Source organism: Xiphophorus hellerii, chromosome 22 (assembly GCF_003331165.1).
Source record: "Xiphophorus hellerii strain 12219 chromosome 22, Xiphophorus_hellerii-4.1, whole genome shotgun sequence".
Classification (NCBI taxonomy): Eukaryota; Metazoa; Chordata; class Actinopteri; order Cyprinodontiformes; family Poeciliidae; genus Xiphophorus; species Xiphophorus hellerii.
Window position 1 is genome coordinate 19,930,518 of NC_045693.1, and position 21,065 is coordinate 19,951,582.

At 39.2% G+C, this 21,065-nt stretch overlaps 1 protein-coding gene across 2 annotated transcripts in view; it reads left to right on the forward strand.

Moving 5' to 3' along the window:
• Positions 1-4,238: 4,238 nt before the first annotated feature.
• rgs7a (regulator of G protein signaling 7a) overlaps positions 4,239-21,065 on the forward strand; it is a 56,063-nt gene continuing 39,236 nt past the window's right edge. The window contains exons 1-2 of one of the 2 annotated variants that reach the window (XM_032553676.1): positions 4,239-4,466; positions 6,484-6,602. In XM_032553676.1, coding sequence (XP_032409567.1) covers positions 6,525-6,602 — 78 coding nt within the window. In that variant the 5' untranslated portion in view covers positions 4,239-4,466; positions 6,484-6,524. The remainder of the gene's footprint in view (positions 4,467-6,483; positions 6,603-21,065) is intronic. The other variant, XM_032553675.1, reaches the window with a different exon arrangement.

Below are 21,065 nucleotides of genomic sequence, written 5' to 3' on the forward strand. Positions count from 1 at the left end.
ACCCGAGGCCGAATCAGCCGGCGTTCCAGCCGGCGCACCCGAGGCCGAATCAGCCGGCGTTCCAGCCGGCGCACCCGAGGCCGAATCAGCCGGCGTTCCAGCCGGCGCACCCGAGACTGAGACTCCCTGTGTTCCTACCGAGACTCCCTGTGTTCTGACTCAGACTCTCTGCGTTCCTTCCGAGACTCCCTGTGTTCTGACTCAGACTCTCTGCGTTCCTCCTGAGACCCTGACCTTCTGCGTTCCTCCTGAGACCCTGACCTTCTGCGTTCCTCCTGAGACCCTGACCTCCTGCGTTCCTCCTGAGACCCTGACCTCCTGCGTTCCTCCTGAGACCCTGACCTCCAGCGTTCCACCCGAGACCCTGACCTCCAGCGTTCCACCCGAGACCCTGACCTCCAGCGTTCCACCCGAGACCCTGACCTCCAGCGTTCCACCCGAGACCCTGACCTCCAGCGTTCCACCCGAGACCGAGACTCCCTGCGTTCCACCCGAGACCGAGACTCCCTGCGTTCCACCCGAGACCGAGACCCCCAGCGTTCCGACCGAGACCCCCTGTGCTCCACCAGAGACCCTGCCTCGGGGGGCTCGTCGTCGCCGTCTGTGGGCGGCCCCCGGGACTCATCGCCACCTCCAGCACCGCGGACGGCCGCCGGACCGCCTCCGTGGTTCCCGCCTCCAGCGCCGCGGACGGCCGCCGGACTGCCTCCGTGGTTCCCGCCTCCGTGGTTCCCGTCTCCGTGGTTCCCGCCTCCAGCGCCGCGGACGGCCGCCGGACCGCCTCCGTGGTTCCCGCCTCCAGCGCCGCGGACGGCCGCCGGACCGCCTCCGTGGTTCCCGCCGCCGCGGACGGCCGCCGGACCGCCTCCGTGGTTCCCGCCGCCGCGGACGACCGCCGGACCACCTCCGTGGTTCCCGCCTCCTTTGCCTCCGCCCACCCTGTGGGTAGTTTTTTGTTTGTTTATGGACTCTTGGCCCTTCTTGTGTTTCCGCCCACGATGGTGGGTTGTTTGTTTTTCTGGACTCTGGCCCCCCGTCCAGCGCCCCTCCGCCCACCCTTGTTGTATTTTTGTTTTTTCTGGACTCTGGCCCCCCATCCGGCGCCCCTCCGCCCACCCTTGTTGTGGTTTTTTTTTTTTTTTTTTTTTTGGGCGTCTGGTAGCCGCCCTTGAGGGGGGGGTACTGTCATGATCTGTGTTTTCTGTGTTCATTTAGAGTTTTTTGTGTCCTTGCGTCTCTTCGTTGTCCTGTCCTCCCCTTGATTGTTCCCAGGTGTGTCTCGTCTCTGTGATTACCCTCCCGTGTATTTAACTCCACCTGTGTTCTTTGTTCCTCGTCGGGTCCTCGTCTAATGTGCGTTCGTGTTGTTCCGTGTCCATTCCTTTGTACGGTTGCTACCGGTGTCGAGCCCTGGTTTCCGCTCGGCCGTGCTGCCCGTTATTTTGGACTGTGTTATTCTGGACATTCATCATTAAATCCATTAATTTATCCTACCTGGGTCTACAGCGTCTGCCTCACCAACCCTCACCACACCTTATGACAATTCTATTCTATTCTATTCTATTATAGCCCTGTTGGTGACCATAGATGCCTCTTAGTTAACTCTGTACCTCTTTGGCTTCCAGGCTTTCTGCATAAACTGCGTCCCGGTCACCTTCCTTAGCTCTTTTGCATACTTTCATTCCCCCACCAGTTTGGGTCCTGATTGCTTTTGACTCTCTCATCGGAAAGCACTGAATATATGCATGAAGCTGGCGTTGAGAGACTTTGTCTTAATGTTGTGGTTTTGTTCTGTATTTTGTGGGGGGAGTTTATGCATAGGTTCGGGTTCTTGTTCAAGTTGTTGTTTCTGCTTTGTTTTGATCATTGCCTATTGCTTGTGATTAACAGTTTTTCCACCCAACTCCCTCATTTTCTGCTCCCCCAGAACCTTTCAATTGTCATTTACTCAGTCTTCTGTTTTAATCCTGTAAAATTCCTCCAGGTTCATTTTGCCCTTTTCAGATCCCCCCGTGTGACTCTTGCTTAGTGCTTAATTGTCCTTACCGTTTTTGAATTGGACAACAGTTGTTGCTCTTATGCATTCTTCTTCACATTCAGTTTATATTCTGCTCTAATACTTTAGAGTTCTTTGCTTTCACCATGAACCTGCCTGCCTCCTGCCTGTATTGGTGTTCTACACAGCAAAATCCCACTGTAGAAAATGAACCTGTGCATCTCGCCTTTCTGTGATTGATCAGAATAAAACAGGTAGAAGTCAGATTGATGCGTTAGTAGAAATAATCAAATTGAAGCAAAGATAAGGAGAAATTTTCACCCTTGCAGTTTAACATCGGTATACTGTTTAGCGTTGTTCAGTATTTACCTGTTTTCAATTTTAGGACAGCATGTTTATGATGTTGAGGCTAACAGTATGATTGGAAATTTTTCAGGGAGAGTGAACAGCATGTTTGGTCAACTGAGTGAAGGACCTGAATCTTGAAAGGGTAAAAGAGGACATCAGTGTTAGATAATACAGGGACATACAGCACATAGGGGGAAGGGACACATCTGTCGCCTTTCATGGCTGATCTGTTGGATACATCAAAGCCAAACACAGCAACAAAACCAAGAAGTATTTATATCCATTTATCTCAGTGGATACCAAAAATGTTTCTAATTAATCATGGTTTCTTGCTCTCCATTCAGTGTCTGACTAGATCTCATCAGAAGACTGCAACGTATAGAAGTCTAGAGTCACATAAGTATTTTGGCATTGAAATTTGTTTATTTGTCTTCTTCTTATTGTTATTAGTATTATTTTATATCTGTGAAGCCACCATGCATCTTTTTATTTTGTTTTAACTGAGTTTTTAATCCTTGTACATTTAAAATTTGCAATTTATCTTTCCTAGGTTTTAGGTCCTGAAAACAACTAACCATGATAATATTATCAGAGGATTAAAAGTTATTTTGGTTCCATAATATTTTAATAATCTTGTCTACAAACATTTAATGAAAAAAAAAAACCTCCTACCTTTATAAGTCAGTTAAATTCAATTTCTTTATTCAGCACCAATTCACGATAAATGTCATCTTAAGGCACTTTGCAAAACAAAACAGTCCAAATTATGCATTGAATTAATGTTAAATATTCAAATCAGCAAAAGCACACCGACAGAATAAAATTCAATTGCACACATTTCAGTTTGATCCTATGACATAGTGCAGTGAGGTTCTGTTTTTTTTCTTTCTTTTGTTTTTTAACCAGTTGAGGGGAAACAAACATTTCCCTCTAAAGAAACCCAACCAAGATCAAATCATTGATTTTGCAGCAGTGTTTTGTCCACACACAGACAACAGACAGCTTAGCAAAGAATCTATTTTAAATTGGATCTTTAGAGTCTGTTGTTAGCAGCCTGCAATTTCTTCACTTGAATCTAAAAAGAATACTAAAAATCCCACAAGTTGGCAGACCTAAACTAACATTAAACTATCAGCTTTACATATTTGAAGACCTTGGTTATTTTAGAAAAAATGGGCAAAAACTTAAGACATCTGCAAATTTTCATTATGCTTTTTGTCAGTTGTACATACAGTTTGGATTTACCTGAGCCAATTTAGCACATGTATAAGTTTGATCTAAAGCATTCCATTTTAACATTTGTTGTCCTGCTGGAAGGAAAAAACTCAAGACTTTTGCAGTCTGATTTTGTCGAGGCCTGCCCTGTATCTATCTACCTACTTTCAGCTATCTATAAAATATGACCAGCTTCTTTCTCTATACTGTTAAAAGACATTCCCACAGCATGGTCCTGTCACTGCCATGCTTAGTGGTGGGATGAAGGTGATTCAATGACGATGCAAAGACCAAAAATTAAGTCTCAGTTTCACATATTCCTGTGCACCATCTTCCTCTACATGGCTTTATGCAAACCTTAAACTGAATTTTTGAATGCCCTTCTTCTTACCACCTTAAATAAAGGTCGGCTTTGTGGACTAGCCGACTACTATCACTACCAGCTGGGACGTAAATTGCTGCAGCTCCACTATAGTTTCCATGAACCCTTTTAGTCTCCTTTAACATGTTGTAAGTAGTCTATTTCTATCGCTAAAGGACCTTTGACTGTCAGAGCTATCACCGCAGTTAATAACAGTCACATTTTGTGCCAGAAAAATAGCCCCACGCCTCCAAAACAGGTTGTAATTTATTCCTCACACACCATTGGTCACACAGATCGATGCGCGCTCGCGGCGCTCCGCGGCGACGCGCCCGCTCTTCTGAGCATCGTTTCGAGGGGACGAGAGCAGAGCCCGAGCCTGAACTGAACCACACACCGAGCGTCCGCCGAATGTTTGCTTCTTCCCACTGCCAATGCACACCCCTCACATTCCTATGTCCGCCAGTTGACACACTGAACTTGAAGGACCAGGCTTCCAACCCTGCCGGGATTCAGGCGTCCTAAAGCGGGCGGCTTGTTTTTCAGGTAAGCCTCTCCCTCTTCTCTCCCCTCTTGTCCTCTCTTTCTGTCTCTTCTCCTTCGGTGATCGTGGTTCCAACTGTATTCGCGCGTTGGTCGAAGGGGAGCGGATAATAACGGGACGAGGATTTTATTTTACGGTTGCTGTCCGTAGTGCTGAAAGGGCATCGACACTTTGTAGTAAAAGCCCAATACGGCACCACTCTATGGCCTCACGGTAAAAAGGCAGGTCGCATGACTTCGCTCTTTGAATGTTATAAGGTGGCTCTTTCTGCAGACTACACAAGGATGCCGTGAGCGTGTCAATGGGAGGGCAGAATAACAACGCTGCAGATGATTTTGCAAAGTCTTACTCATTTTGACAATGGCTGACCCACTCCAATGGATGTTTCCAAGCTGCGCTGTAGAGTATGATACCTCCTCTAGGGACGGTGTGTTTTACTGTTGTTAAGGTCTTTGTCTCACCTTATCTTTCCTCATCTTTCCATTGCAAACATCCAATCAATGCAATCTCTAATTACAATTACAATGTTTCTGTTTCAGACTAACGCAGAAAACGAGTCCATATGAAACAGTGGCCGATACAACAATTATTTTAGGGTGAACTTTTGTCCTGCCCACAGATAACTTTAACCACTGTCTCTATTTACCAAGCAGGGCTTTGTATAAAATCATTTTTGACACATTTTCTGAAACAGTGTCATTGAAGCATTGTCAGTTTCCTGTATTTATAAGATATATCATGTTTTTTTTATTGTCTTGAATTCATAATTTCCATATCTTTGTAACTTCATGTCCTTTGCAAGAGATACTGGAAAAAGTCCCAGAGTAATGTACTCATATGTATGAAGTAATGCAGTCCTGCCCCTTCCCCACCTGTTGTTCTGCACTGCTGCTCATCTTGCTAAGGCTCCTGCACATTTCCCTAACACTAAATGAGTAAAATGGACCCCTTTGCTGAGTTGTGGTTAAACATCATTTAGCTAAGTAAGAGCAAAATTTGCAACAAACTGCAGACTGGCTACCCGAGCAGATAACAACTAATTAACCGGTTCATATTGGCTAGAGATGTACCGATCCAATATTTATATCTGGATCAGTCCCGATAAAAAAAAAAAAAAAAGATAGATCAGCTATCATGATAATGCGTCCGATAAATGAGGACAGATCTATTCAGTCTATTTCTATTCTTTGTGCTGTGAGACAGGTCATGCTATTATTTTACATTATGTTTAGAATAACTAATTGCACTTTCTGAATCATTAGAAAAAAGGATTGTTGCTGTTAATTTTTTGCATGTTTGACCAAGCTAGTCAGCCTATTGTTTTTGTCAGTTTCTTTATAATTTGTTTTGACACTCGCTGCTATACAAATTGCACTGGCTGAACAAATTCAAGTTGTGTTGTTTTTAAATGTTTGACCTAGCATGTGAAGCTGTTGGTATATTTAAGAGTGCTCTAATGGTGCAGTTATAAAATAAATTTGTCATTTAATACATTAATGCGTTTCCTTTTTCTTTCTTTCTTTATAAGATCTGTTTTTGCCGATGCTGAACCTCAGATATATGTATCAGTATCAAAACTGAAAAAAGTGGATTGGTACATCCTTAATATTAGCTCGCTATTCTTGTGTTTACTTCTTCCAAAGAACATATTGATTCTACAAACTGGGCTTTTTTTATTTTATTTTAGCAACTGTAAAAAGATGGAATGCTTTGCTGTTTTAAATACAAGTTCTTATCATGGTATGTGATTTTGTGCAAACACTGTGAAATTGGGGCATTTTTACCTCTGGTTATCCCATCTCATATCAGCCAGTGCCTACAACTATATGAGTTGCCAATGTTTGAGGGTCTTCACCTTCACAATTCATGTTAAAATGTCCAATGTGTTGAAACATGATCCAGCCCACTAGCATTGTTTATGATTCCCGTCTTGCCAAAGGTAAGCACGAGTCACGTTTGGTCGGCTGCTGCTGCATTGTTTCTCTGATGGGCCAAAATATCCCTCTCTGCCTACAACAGGAGCTCCTGATATTTCCCGTGGCAGATTTACTCAAAGGATCATGGCACAGACCAACATCAGCGGGCAGGGGACCAACGGGGTGGCGGATGAATCCCCCAACATGATAGTGTACAGAAAGGTAAGACTGGCGCTATTTTTAGCTCACTCTTGTGTGAGCATGCATGACTCTCTGGAATCAATTTTGCTTGATAATGAGATGTGGCATAGAAACTGCAGATACTTGTGTCAGAACATAAGACATAGGAGATGTTGTCGTAGTTGTGTGAATATGGAAATCCAGAAATATATAACATACTTGTCTCAATGTAGAGTTGTCTCATTGTGATTTTTTTTTGCGAGTTAGTTAATGAAGTAAAGGTTTCATACATCTTAAATTTTGTTTGAAATGTATGTTTAAGAATCTCTGTGCACAGTAGAAAAATCTAGTTCAGTTTGGCCAGTTATAGTTTTTGATAAAATTCAGTCCAGATTTCTTAAAAACAGTGAATTCACCCTTTAATTAAGCATGAATGTGGAATCTCAAGTCAGACTTCGAATTGGGCATCATTTGCCAGTGGTGAAATATACTCTATATCATTACAGTGCTGCCGCTCTTTACAAGGAGGGGTCCACTCTGTAGCTCACAGAGCCTCCCCCCTAGACAGACTGGTGCCCTAAGCAGTCTGCTATATTTCTAAAATAAAAAAAAAACCTGAATCTGCATGTATTATATTGCCAGCAGTTGTCTAAATATCAGAATCATTGGATATTATTGGACGATGTCTTTTCCCCTTGTTATGCTGACATTAAGAGAACATAAAGGAAGTCAAAGGGAATTAAAACATTTCTTATTACACTGAAAGTCATGTATTTCTTCACTGTTAAATATGTTGCTACATTAGGTAATTAAAAGTAGCAGAGAGAGTGAAATGGCCTCACTGCTGAGACACCTTAATCTGGCACTGCTCCAACATTGAGCAAATTAATGAGATTTTAATCTGCATGGAAGATAACATTTGTTTACTCAAACCATGACAGCCAAGTGTAGTTGCTTTATTTATATATATTTAGGAGATTATTTACACTGCTTCTTGAAGGCGTTTGCATGTTTGCAATTTTTCTCCCTGCTGTACAAAAGCTGTAAAGCTCGATTTAAGATTAACCTACAAATAAGCCATTTAGAAAATTGCTTTTGCTTTAACCGGGAGGGGTTTTAGTTCCCTAGTGGCACTGCCTTTGTGTGATGGTTGGAATTTTTTTCCCTTATCTCCTAATGTAAACCATGCTGTGTATTGGCAAATAAAAGCCAATGCCAATGGATTAGAGCTGATGGCGACCTGCAAATGTATTGAATACCAGCAGGAGTGGTTGTGTATGAAGATATAATTGCCTGTTTTACTTCACTTTTAGATGGTCCAATGTGGTGATCATTTGGTCCCTTTACTTGTGGGTGACTCAAGCAATGATTGGATTTCTTTCTTTCTATTTTCTCATCCAAAAATGCTCCCACACAATGGAAAGAGGATGCACTTAGCATGATAATATAGACTGACAGGCTTTTTGTTTTTTATGGCACTCACACTGCGTTAAGCAATCTCTATGCCAGTGTGGGACAAGAAGTGTTGCTGTGTTTGTCTCAATAGCAACGCTTGCTGTTTTAGAGGTCAAAAGTTTCAGAAGCTAGATTTGAGGAGACTGGTTTGATGGAATTAGTTTAGTCAGTAAAGCCTCTATCCGAAGACTGTTGTTACAATTTGCTTTAGCCTATAGTACACACTACTAAAATATACAAAGTCATGAGGTTCTGACTGCATCCTGAAAGAATATCAACTTGAGGTCCAGATATATAGTTACATGTTATGTTTCTTATTTTGTCTACCTATTGATCTGCACGCCTTGCACTTTTTAATTGTGCAGTTGAGTCTCTGGAATTACATGTACAAAGAAGCAAAATTGAGGCTAACCCTGCATAATAAGACTGCTATTGAATTTTATATTATTTTTTTAATTATAGTTTTGCAAAATATTAAATAAAAAAAAAATCTAAAATTTTTTCAGACTGACAAAATAGAGCAGAAACTACAGTATATATATATATATATATATATATATATATATATATATATATATATATATATATATATATATATATATATATATATATATAGTCAGAAACTGTCTAATCTGATATCCCTAAATAAAACCTATTGCGACCAGTTAACTTCAGAAGTCACCTGATTAGAAAACAGTTTTGCAGCGTATAATTTAATTTCCATATTTTTCCAACTAAGACCTCAGAGGTTTTTAGTGAACACGAGTAAACAAACAGCATCATGAACAACAGCAGAGAGATGAAATCTGGCAAGAAGTCCATGACATCTCTGGAGGACCTGCACCTAAGGTGAAAGAATCTGTTGATAAGACAACCAGTAATTAATCACGGCACAAATTTGTCCTTTAAGGAAGAGTGACAGAAAGTGGTTGGTAAAAGAAAGCCTTTTTTTCCCATTAAAATATTCTGTTGTTCAGGTCACATGTAGAGATGATGATAAACATGTGGAAGAAGGTGTTCTGGTCACACATGACTAAAATGTAACTATGTAACCAATCCGAATGTTTTGCGTGGCAGAAAAATAACACTGCAGATCACACTGAGCACACCATCTGCTCCAAGAATCCTGCTATGGGGAAGACTTTTTTTTCTCAGCAGCAACAGGAAAGCTGGTCAGTGTTGATAGGAAGATAAACGGAGCAAAACACAGGGTAATCCAGTAAGAAAACCTTTTAGATGCCTCTAAAGACTTGAGGCTTTAGAGGCTAGAGGTTCACCACCCAGTAAGACTACAAGCCTAATCTTAAAATAGATTTATTTTTTTGTTATTATTATGGTTTCTCAATATTAAAAAACATGTAATTGTAATGCTATCACTGAATAATGCAGTATTATCCCAATGCCACCAGTGTTCAAGAGCTCTACCATCACTGTCACTAAACTGGGCATTAGATGTGGGCCGTGAAAGTCCATCCAACTGACTGGATTTGTCCATGGTAATTCAGAGCATACACGCATGACACTGAAATTTTAATAGCCTACCAAATATTTCATTAATGCATTCCTTTGTTTTTGTAAAATGTCAAACTTATGCTGTGATGACATTTGCTATTTGACATATTGTGCAGAAGTGTATATCAAAGCATATTCATGTGCTGGAATGGCCCCAACTGAAGTTCTTACACTAAAACCGACTGTGACTTTTAAGCAAGACTTGAAAATGGCCATTTCTTGATGCTCTACATCCATTTTAACTGAGCTTAAGCCATACTGCAAAGAAGAATGGGGAAAAATTTCAGTCACTGGATGATGGTCCCCTATATCCCGAAAGCTTAGCTGGTCCTACAAAGTTTAAACTCAGAGAGGGCTGAATGCATGTGCATTCCACGCTTTTTAGAGGTCATCTACTTAATAATTCGATGACATCTGAAGGCAGTAAAGTGCACTGCATTTTATTTAGGTACTTTAGATTAAAGAGGGCTAAAAATAAGCACGCATCCAAATTTTTATTACATAAAATGCCAATAAAATGCATTAAAGTTTGCTGCTATAACTAGATTGAAAATTAATAAATTCTAGGGGTGTGATTTCTTTTGAAAGTCTCTGTGTTATGCCTGGTGCAACAACATAACACCAGTTCAGCTGAAACCTCCATCTGTCAAGTCATCAAGTTAACGCTGTCAACTTTAGTTGCACTATGTTCTTTTGCTGCAAGTGACTGAAGGCAATTATATTGACATAAAAATTGTCACAATTATCTCAACTGATTGCAAAACTACATAATAATAGTGACGGATTCAACTGTTGCATTTTTATCTTTTTTTGTACAAGTTTGGGGGAACAATAATTGTTTTAAAACAATCCATTCACTGTAAGTCTGTTGTCCTCCTTAACGCATGCATACAAATGGCCACCGCTCGGTGTCCCACCCGACACAACAGACTGAAAGACATTAAGCACACAATCATAATACTGGAGTGGGCTTAACTGAAACTGCAATTGGACGAACACTCTCTGCAGACACGCGGATGCTGCCAAGATGAACAGGTGCTCTGAAGACTTTTCAGACAATGAGATGAGGTGAATTCTCAAGTGGGAAACACACTTCCAGGGTCCTGTTTTGCTGCTCAGACCTCCAGCACATCAATATCATAAGTACGCACTGAAAATGCTGCAAGAAACATTGATAGAGAGCAACGAGCCACATCTACTATGTATCTGGTGATGTGTGAATACAGCATAGTAGCGGATGTGTTATGTAATACGAGCAGAGGGAGCTTTATGGTCGAGGACAGCAGATAGTGGTTTGATAGTCTTTCCACAGGGAGCATAACTATATCCGTTCACTTTCTCAGTCTTTCTTTCTCTCCCTGCTTTGTCCATTCCTCTACTCCTGTCATTAATGTCTAATGAACATTGATATGTGGGGGTGGGCGTTTGTGTGTGTACTTGGATGTTGACCTGCTTGCAGAGGAGATGAGTGCACAGATGCCAGTATGCATCGAGGACAAATGAGAATTGCTTGAATGCACATAAGCAGTCTGAAAAAAAAACCAAGTGGTACAGATAAATAAACAAATACGGCTTTGAGATGAATCTGTCTTTGAAGGACTGGCAATTCTGAAAAATTAATCCCTCAACAGTGTTAAGTGAAACGATAAACTTGAAGTCCCCCAAATTTTTAGAAGAAAAAAATGCCAAAATAGTTTGCATTGACTGGATTTAATACCTGAATATATGATGCTGTTCCCCATTATTTACAATTTAAAGCCTCTTTTAATGTTAAGTCATGCCAAGTTGTGCTCTTTATGGGTCGTTTTATGCGAGCACCATAAATAACGCTGCAATGTGTGTGAGTGCTGTATGTAGGGCGAATGTTGCTAAGAGAGAGTTGTGAATTTTTTATGCAAGCCTAAAACAGCTTTGGTTCACAGCCACTCAGCATGGAGCAGGAACATCTTCTCTCACTTTGTGCGTGCGTCTGTGATTATGTTTGTGTCTTTGCATGTATGTGTCTGTGTGAGCACACATGTGCATTTGTAATCAAGTACAGGAAGTTTGTAACATTCTAATTATCAGATTCTTTTTGCAGAGTACCTGCCTGGTTTTTCTGGCTTGTCAGTTTTGGTTGCAAAAGTAAAAACCTGAGATGATTCTGGATGTTAAATCTTCTAAAATCGATTATTCAGCTATTTGTTGTCAAATGTTGCTATTACTAGAAATGTAATACAATACTTTTAACAACATTTCAGCCAACAGTTTCTCAGATATAAGTTAACGTCAATCGACGCTGCTTACACAGAAAGATAATTTTAGCTCTTGGGAAACGCATTCTCCAAAGACTCAAAACAAAACAGAATAGATTATTAGGTTTGGCGTATTTTTTGCAGTAAATTAGAATTTGATCATCCTCAGTGGCTTGCTAACTGACAGCTGAGACATCAGCCCATTCTTACTTACATCTGAGCTGCCGTAGGGTATCCAGTAATTGGTCCTCCAGCTGCCAGTTTGGATTCTATATTTGTCCAGAGCCATTAATCCTGCACGTGCCGTATTTATTAGTCTTGCTCTATTTTCTCCCAGTAAAAACACAGCGTATTATAAGTTTTTAATTTTGTAGTTAGTAGACACAGTTGAGTAGTGTCTTGCATCATCTATAAGTCCTTTGAGTTAAAAACATAAGCAGAAAAGTTAAATGGAAAAAAGAGAAACATATCTATTACCTAATTTAATAAAAAAAAACTTTAATATTTTATTTTTGAAAACCATACCAACAAAAGGCAAACACAGTTCAATATAAGTTCAAAACAAAACAATTATATTGTCTTCAGAGTAGCTTTAAGAATGCCATTAATAATTTGAAGAAAGACATGTCTCAAGAATTATATGTTGAAACTTATTCCAAATATGTGGCATAAATAACTTCTATGTTGGATATATCTATTTTCCTTGTTCCAGAATCTGCTGAAATCTGTCAAAAGTTGCTCGTCTTCTATGCGTTTCACAAACGGGAGTTTTTCAGGTTGATTCCTGTGCGTCTTGTGAAGCCAGTGACCCAGATACACACAAAGCATAATCGAGTATTTCTCTGTAGCCTTTGTTTAAATGCATTGTATTTTGTATTTTGTGAAATGCTTTGGCAACTCCTATTTCAATACCCTTCTGTGTTTTATAGCATTGTGAGAAAATACACTAATGGATAGCATTTTAAAGAACTTGCTGTCTGTTTTATTGTTCAGCTAATAACTATGCCTGAAGGAGTAGATAATACTTGTGCTGGACAATTAACCTTGTTAAATAATGAAATAAATGAAAAATGTTTTTTTTTTTTAGGCCTGATGTTAACAAAATACAGAGCCTTACTCATCTCATTATTGTGACTTTTTGTTTCACTCCTTTGCAATAATTGGTGTAAAATTAACCAGTCCCCAAGGGAAACATGCCTCAAATCGTCAGCATGTTGTGTAGTCATGCCATTGCTTCCACTTTACATGAACAAATAAAATGCGACACGTTATGGTTGTACTGTTAATGTTGCATCATTTTCAATATTTCATTTTCTGTGCAGAGGCTATGAAAAAATCCAGCTGTGTACCTCTGCTTTCAGACCGTCCTCTGTTCAAAAAACTGCCTTTAATGTAATAAATTAATAAAAACATGATCATTGTTCTAATTATTTCTGTCTGCCAATAGTTATTTAGATAACTGTTTCACAGATATAAATGTGATGTGATTGCTGTGTCCTTTTTTTTTTGCAGCTCAGTTTGTCAAACTGTACTGACTTGTGTTTTTAAGCAACCAAAATGAGACAATCAAGAGCGTCATCTTAACGTCGAGACCAGTTCTTTTTTTCTATTTATATAAATTACCTTGGGATAGATATAGGTAGGCAAGGGGTAACTTTTATGAAGACTACATAACGATTTATTCAGCAACGTTATCACTAGTAATAGATAGTACCACTAGTTATGAAAGACTAAAGCTAAATATTGGTGCTTGAGGAAAAAAAGAAAATAACACAAACACAATCCTATAAAATATGTTTATATCACTACAGATTTGTTTAAATTTTGTGTTATGTTGTGATTTTTTATTTTTATTTTTGCATATGTGTGTATTGTGAGTCTGGTACCATTATTTTCCAATTTGTGTGTTCAAAGCTGAGCGATTGCAAGCATTTACAACATTTAGCTACAATAGATATAGAAAGTTAAAGTAACAAACATGTTCATGTTCTTATGATTAGATTTGAACTGTTGCCCCATCAGCGAGTGTAAGTAATGAGGCACTGAACAAACAGAGAAGACAAACCGAGTCATCGAGTCATAAATTGATTTGTCAATTGATTAGGTTAATGTGTAAAAGAGATTGTTTTGCATAGACAAAACCCTCAATCTTCTCAGTATCACTACAGCACAGCCCAATAAACTTATTAAATTTACAGTAGCTGCAAATTTTTGAGGATTATGTAAATTGATATGTATGCATGACTCTGTAAAAAAAAGAAAAAGAGAGCGTTCACATTGTTACGTTTTATTACAATTTCGGATTACGTAGCTTGTGTTGGATTTTTTTTTTTTAAATGTTTCTCAGGTATCATGACCTAGACTCTTGATTAAGATGGTTAAAAATCAACACAGATCGTCTCATTGAAGGGCACTTCCTTTGTATTTTCAATCTGCATCCGTTAAACACCTGCTTCATCAGCCTTCCACGTTATCAACACAATTTCCAAACCATCCCACAGCGTTTATGACTCATAAAGCAGAGGGAACTGAATACATTTTCAGCGTTTTCTCAGTTAAGAGCCAGATTTGAGGGTTCTTGTAAAGCTTTTCTCCCTTGGCGTGCAATCAGAAGATCACTAAGACCAAGAGAAAATGGGAGCTTGAGGTGGAATGATCCATAATTGGTAGATCAGAGAGAAATCTTTGTGTAAAGTGGAGCGCTTTGTGTGTCAGATTGTGAGCCAGGTGATTTTGCTTTGAATGTATGCAGATATAGATGTTCTCTTTAACATGTCTTTGAGAAAACAAATGATTAGAGTTGGATTAATGGTTGACTTCAGTAGCCTGAGCTAGAGTCCCTAGAAGTTACCGGTATGTTATATTTTCTGGACGAAATGATAACTTCCCTGATGATGCTATATTCTTACTACAATTTAGCTAGAATATCTTAGAAAAACTTGTTGTCATTTGCATGGGTATGAAAAATTACGATCTCAAACTAGGATTCCTCAGTCTTTCAAAACCAGGATTTCCAGTCTCAAATCCTACACTAAAATCTGATGCTACAAGGACTGCTTGACACAGAATCATATATTTACAAATATACATATATATATTTTAACTTATTATGAGATAAGTTACATCAGCCAAAGACTGATTAAGAGGCTGTCAAGGATTTTGGAAAATAAGGATCTTAGTGAAAACTCAAGAAAAAGAGTTATGATCACACTGCAGTTGAAAAAACTCATAATTCAAGAGGCCTGAGAGAGGAACAAATTTATAAGGTGCAGCTAAAAATGAAAAACAATGAGGTTGTTTCAGCCCCAGGCTTTAATGGAGCATGTCTGGCCTGAAAAGGTTAGTTCGGAAACGGGATTTGGAGGAGTTGTGCAAATCAGAATTGGCGAGAAGCTGAGCAGCTTGTCCGCTACGGCCATTTTTGTAGTGGACAATTAAGCTGGCAGATGGGGTGAGATTGATTGCAGACCTGCTAGAATCACTGTGTACCTTAGTATGAATGTGCCCAGGAAGACACAGGGGCAAAGTTGTTGGCAGCCATGAAGGTCAGAAGTAAAATTTTACAAATGACCATAACCGATGCAGAGAGCCAGTAAAGCTGCTGTCAGACATTGGGCAATGTGGTTGAAGGTATTCTGGAAAACTCTGGGTGCAGTTGAGGTTTGAATCTGTGAATGGACAAAAATAACCCCATAAACTGTGGTTAGAATAACCACAACAGAATGCAATCAGAGGTTACCAGAACGGTGGCGCTCTTGGGTGTGAGAAAAGGGTACAGATGTAGAATAGTAGGAAATGGAAGCAAACTGATTCCATGAAATTGTGTATGTTGGATTGCAATGATAGGGTACTTTTAACAATAAAACCCAAACTTTTAACCTGGTTGGAAGGAGCAGTAGATGAACTATCAAGAGAAACAGCAATTTGTTTTGACTCCATTAGGTTTTGGGATGTTGTAAGAGAACTAGGATGTGATTTCATTTAAGTAATGAGATCCGGAGAGGCTCGAGCACATAGCCTTGGGGTACGCCAGTAGATATAGGGATGGGTGAAACTGAAACGACGTGAGTTTCATCATTTGAGCACTAACAAATAAATATAGTTTAAATAGATAGGATTTAAACCAAATCCTCTACAAGAATAATAATCAGACCTCTATCATTTCAGATTTTACCCCATGGCTACTTTTTTCACAGTGGAAAGAAATTGAAGTAATATGCAAAGCCAAACCCATTTCAGCGAGACAGGTACAGAAGACAGAGTGCTTTAGGGAATTAAAAAAAAACAAAGTGACATTTAAATACCATATTTGACTTGAGGGTTTCAATATGCCACCAGTTTGTAGAGTAGATGGTGGTTTATTTGGGTTGTTTCCTTCTTCCTGTTTTAATTTGTTCCTTCAAGGCAATATTACAATCTCATGAATACACATAATGCTTAGCAGAGAAAGAACAATAAATAAAATGACATTATCGGCTCCATATTTTAACTGTTACTCTGTATCTTACTGTATCTTAATACTTTTTTTTTTTCCTCATTTAGCAAAAACAACTCCTGAAACGCTTCAGCTTATTTTGGTTGAAGTTATAAATGATCCCAGGCTGTGAGCCAGAGCTGTTAAAGTGACAATCTGAAACCATTTGTAGAGAATTATTTTAATACTGTATGCCATTACAAGCCTGTTTCTAAAGAAGTGTGGACAACAATGTAAAGTTTAAATAAAAATGAAAACATTTGACTCTCAAACATTACCTAGTAACGAAACAGAAGGAAGTTATAAAGTTAGGACACTGAAAAACATTTTTATATTAGATGCTGATATGTGAGCAATAAAATATGTTGCTAAATACATTTAGAAGTATTTTTCTCACACAGATTACATCAAGAAAATGTCATTCTCATAGCTCTTTTTAATTCAACCAAAACAGCTTTAAATGGCCTTCTCCATATTATGCCAGTCTTTCATGTAGTTCAAACCTGTAAGTCTTTAAGCATATTTGACAGATTTAAAATACAGTGTATTTTAATGATGTAACGTACAATATAGCTCCAAACTGCTGTTAAAATACTATAGCTATAATTAGCTTAGAGTTGATTTTGAAAGTCCCCTAATGATTGCTTGTTTTTATCATGGAAAACCCCCAAATTACAATGATTTAGACTCCAGTTGACCTCTGAGGCAGAGCAGGAGGGAGACTGAGGAGAGCCATGATAACCAAGGATTCACACAGCTCTACAACTCCTAAATATTTTTCACATTTTGTCACATTACAGCTCCAAACCTTAATGTGTTTTATTTGGATTTCATTTGACAGACTGACACAAATTAGTAGAATAGGTGTGGCAGAAAAAATATTCTTTAAGTAGAAAATATCACAACAGTATGTGAATTTGTATATGTTGTATTACTCTAATACTGTAAATAAAAGTCAGCATAACCCGAGAGTTCAGGAGTTACCTCATTTGTTTCAGTATAAACTTTTTCTGTAAAGGCCTCAGAGGTTTAGTTAAGAACATTAATGAACATCTAGCATCACAAAAACCAAGAAACACAGCGAGCTGATCAGGGATAGCATTATGGAGAAGTTACATCAGGGCTAGACTATAAAACAACATCTTAAGCGTCAAGCTATTCTATTTATTGTCCAGAAATGGAAAACCTATAGCACAACTGCTTACATAAAAAGTATACAAAGTATTCAATCATAGGAGCTGAGTACAAATGCACACCCCACTTTTAATAGTTTTATTTTGAAAAAAATGTTCAAAGCTTTCAAAAGGTATTAAACTTTCACATGACACTTTTTGAATGTTGACTTACGAATCCTGCTTATGAACACTTGAGCAGATTGACCCTCAGCACTCGTGTGCGTCAGTGTCCTTGGGTAACATACTGAACCCAGATATTCGCTCCCATTTACCCAAAAGTGTGTGTCTGCAGAGAAAAAGTCTTTAAAGCTTTATCCAGACTTGAAAGAGCACAACAGCTCTGTAACGAAAGTGAGCTGCTACTTGCTTTAAGCCATTCCAGCTGAATACGTCTCCCACAGCTGGACTCTTTAGGGGTGTCTGTCAGGGTTACGTAATGGTGTAAGGAAGCTTGTGCATTCAGATAGAGGCTGACTCAGACATCGTCTTAGTCTAATCATTATTTCAAGTTCAACAAGTGCCCTGAACCAGATCTGCTAATTGCATGCTCTGTCATGATGGTGTTAATGAGCACAGAGATAGTAGGTTTAAAAAAAGAAAAACAACTTTATACAACGTACCGTGGTATTTTAAATTCACCTCTTCACATTAAGTGCACACTGTCTGTATATTCACATAAAACTACTGATAAGTTCTTGCTCTCTCCTCGTTTATAACCCCGCTCGCCTTACTCCTTCATTACAGCACACACCATCTGCAGCCAAACCGTGCCCATACAGTCTCCACTTCTAACACACCATCCAGTCACTTCTTGTGAAGCTTTGCTCCTTCCCACACACCGTCAACAGTGTATAAATTCCCACTTGCCTGCTTGTCTCTATGCCTTGATGTTTATGGTGTTGTGTCTGTTTATTGTAGAAGCTTGGTGTGTTACCTCCCTCATAGTTTCCAGGTATATATCTTAACTGTTCTGAAAGCAACTGCACAGACGTAGCTTTAAATGATGCATGGCGCAGCAAGTCTTTAACTATGAAACCGAAAAAAGAGAAATCTTATCTTCACTCAGTATCACGCTTGAAGCAAGTTCTTGATATTTAGATATGTCTGTCTTCCCAAACTTGTAAAGACAGTTCTTTCACTCACAAATTTGCCTTCCCAGTTTTCATCACTGCCTGTTTGTCACTGGCATTCACACTCTCATTTCTGTCTCTTTTATCCCCCTCCGCCCCGTCACACTCTCCCCCTCCCACCTTCATGCCCTCTTTTGTTCCATTTCAGGTCTTTGATGTTTCTCAAATGCTGAAAAGATCACACTAACTTTCTCTCTTTGTTTCTCTCAGGCTGTGCCCAACACACGCGTGCACTCTCGCCCTCCGCTTCCACAGAAGCATCCATCTATCCCTCCATCACTGTGTCCCCTCCTCTCAGATCCCTCGCCTCTCTTTGAAGTCATCAGAGCCCCGTGCCTCTCCAGTCAGCTTTTATCCTCACATACAGAAAAAGAGAGGAATGCATTTAGACTCTGCTGGAGTACAGTAATCTGTCCTCCTGTGTGAAGTGATTCACTTGTGACTCACAGCTTTATTGGGAGCTTTCCCTAAACAAACAACCATTGGACATAGCGTTTTCCGTCCAAATGGACTGTGGCTGTAGCTGAGAATGCGAGCCTGATTGTGCCCCTGCAGCTTGGTGACCCTCTCCACAATGAGGTGTTGTTTTCCTAGAAGCAATCATGTCTCAGCGATTAGCCTGCCACGACTGAGTGCCAATTCACATATCCAATACAGCAGAAATAATAAAAGCCAAATCACTCCAAAGGGTACATTTGAAAATGGTAGAGACATACTGCATTTTCATCTTAAAAAAAAAGACAGACTTTTGGTCTAAAATTGTGTTTATATGCACCCTTAGCTGCAACCCACTGATTCTAGCAGTTGCACTGTTAGTTAGTTAATATTAAAATGCAATCTAGTCTATGAGCCTAAACGTCATTTTGACTTAATCTGTTTTTGAGCTGGGTATTAGAAAACTTTTTTTTCACATCTAGACAAATGTCTTGCCATACATTTTTTCATTTAAATTCCAGAAGGAGCTGGCTCTCCTAAGTAGCTTAACATATTGCTCAACGTCAGTAAAACATAATATTGCATGTTTTAAACTGATTAACTCAGTAAATCTGAACCTTTTATCAACTTCTGAATATTATGCTATCTTGGGGTGCAATTGAGGTGCAATTGACATTGAAACATTTATGTTTTCTTCTTTTAATGGTTGTGACATCCACAATGGCATAATAATGATGATGGCTCCCTGGAATGTTATTCATGTTGTCCACATCACAGATAGATGAATACATTACCATTGTTTCCTTCAACAACGTTAATAAATTGAAGACATAACACTATATTGTACAGCAAAGATTAAAGGTCTAAACACTCAAACCTTTTTAATGTTTGTGATTCTGATTGTTTTTCTTTAGAAAACTAGATTTTAGGTGATTATTTTTATGTTTTGAGTCAATATCCCAAACTAAATGATGAAACAGCTTTGAACTGTGCAGCCAATATGACTTAGTAAATGACAATAGACAGTTCCCTTCTTAGTTCTTGAGAACATTTACCTCATACTAAAGGATCTGGTTTATTGTGATTCTGGAAATTTCCACTAGTCTGTGGTAAAAGGGATATTTTTATATACTGTTTGTAATTTAATCATCCAATGCATAAGAAAATAGGGTTGAAAGTTAATGAGTAGCTGTGAAAACAATACATTAACACACACCTTGTATATTCATAACATTTAGTCAAAAAAAATCAGTAAACATGGCAACTGTAGAGTGTTGCTAAATTTTACTTTAAAAACACTATTTCATATTATCTTCCTTTGTGGAATAATATAGCCGGCAGCCAAAACAAAGCAATTCTACCACAACATTCATTAGTTATTTGTCATTATTTCATTCCTCTTGGCTCCCAGACTCTGACTGCCGAAAGTGCCTCGTCTGCTAATTGAGAGATGGCATTCCTGTGGACACTGCTGCTGTGTGCAATGGTTGTGCTTTCTCCTGCCCTCTGTTTTGTTTCTGCTGTGTTATTCGCTGGTGGCTGTTTTGATCAGATTCCCAAGACCACCATGCCAGCCGTCTGTCAAACACAATTATCTCATAACACGTCCACGATGTGTCCAGAACCCCTTTAGCTAGCAAAATGGCAGAGCATGATTGTTTATACGCATGCGTTAGCTAACATCTGCCCATTTCAAAAAGAAGACTGTGCGGTCTGTGAAAGCCTGCACAGCAATATTCAAACATCTTTCTCCAGAATATTTTACTTATGAGTACACAGATACAAAGTGTAAAGGCTTATTCTTTTCATATTTGATCATATTATACCAGGTATGGTTGTTTATATTTTGTATGGCTTCTGTTATTTTATTTGCTACATTTCTACAGGTTTGATATCATTATATTTTTATTTTTTGAGATCAAGTCATGATGAGATCTAAGATTTAAGGGTGGAGGTTTGATAAGTTGTTTTTAGGGGGATTGCTCAGGTCTGCTGAGCTCATCATGGTTAACCTACTTCTCAGTGCAACACTCCTAGGAATGGTTGTAAAAGGCATCATGAAAGAGACTGTTGTGATGGCGTGGTGAAGG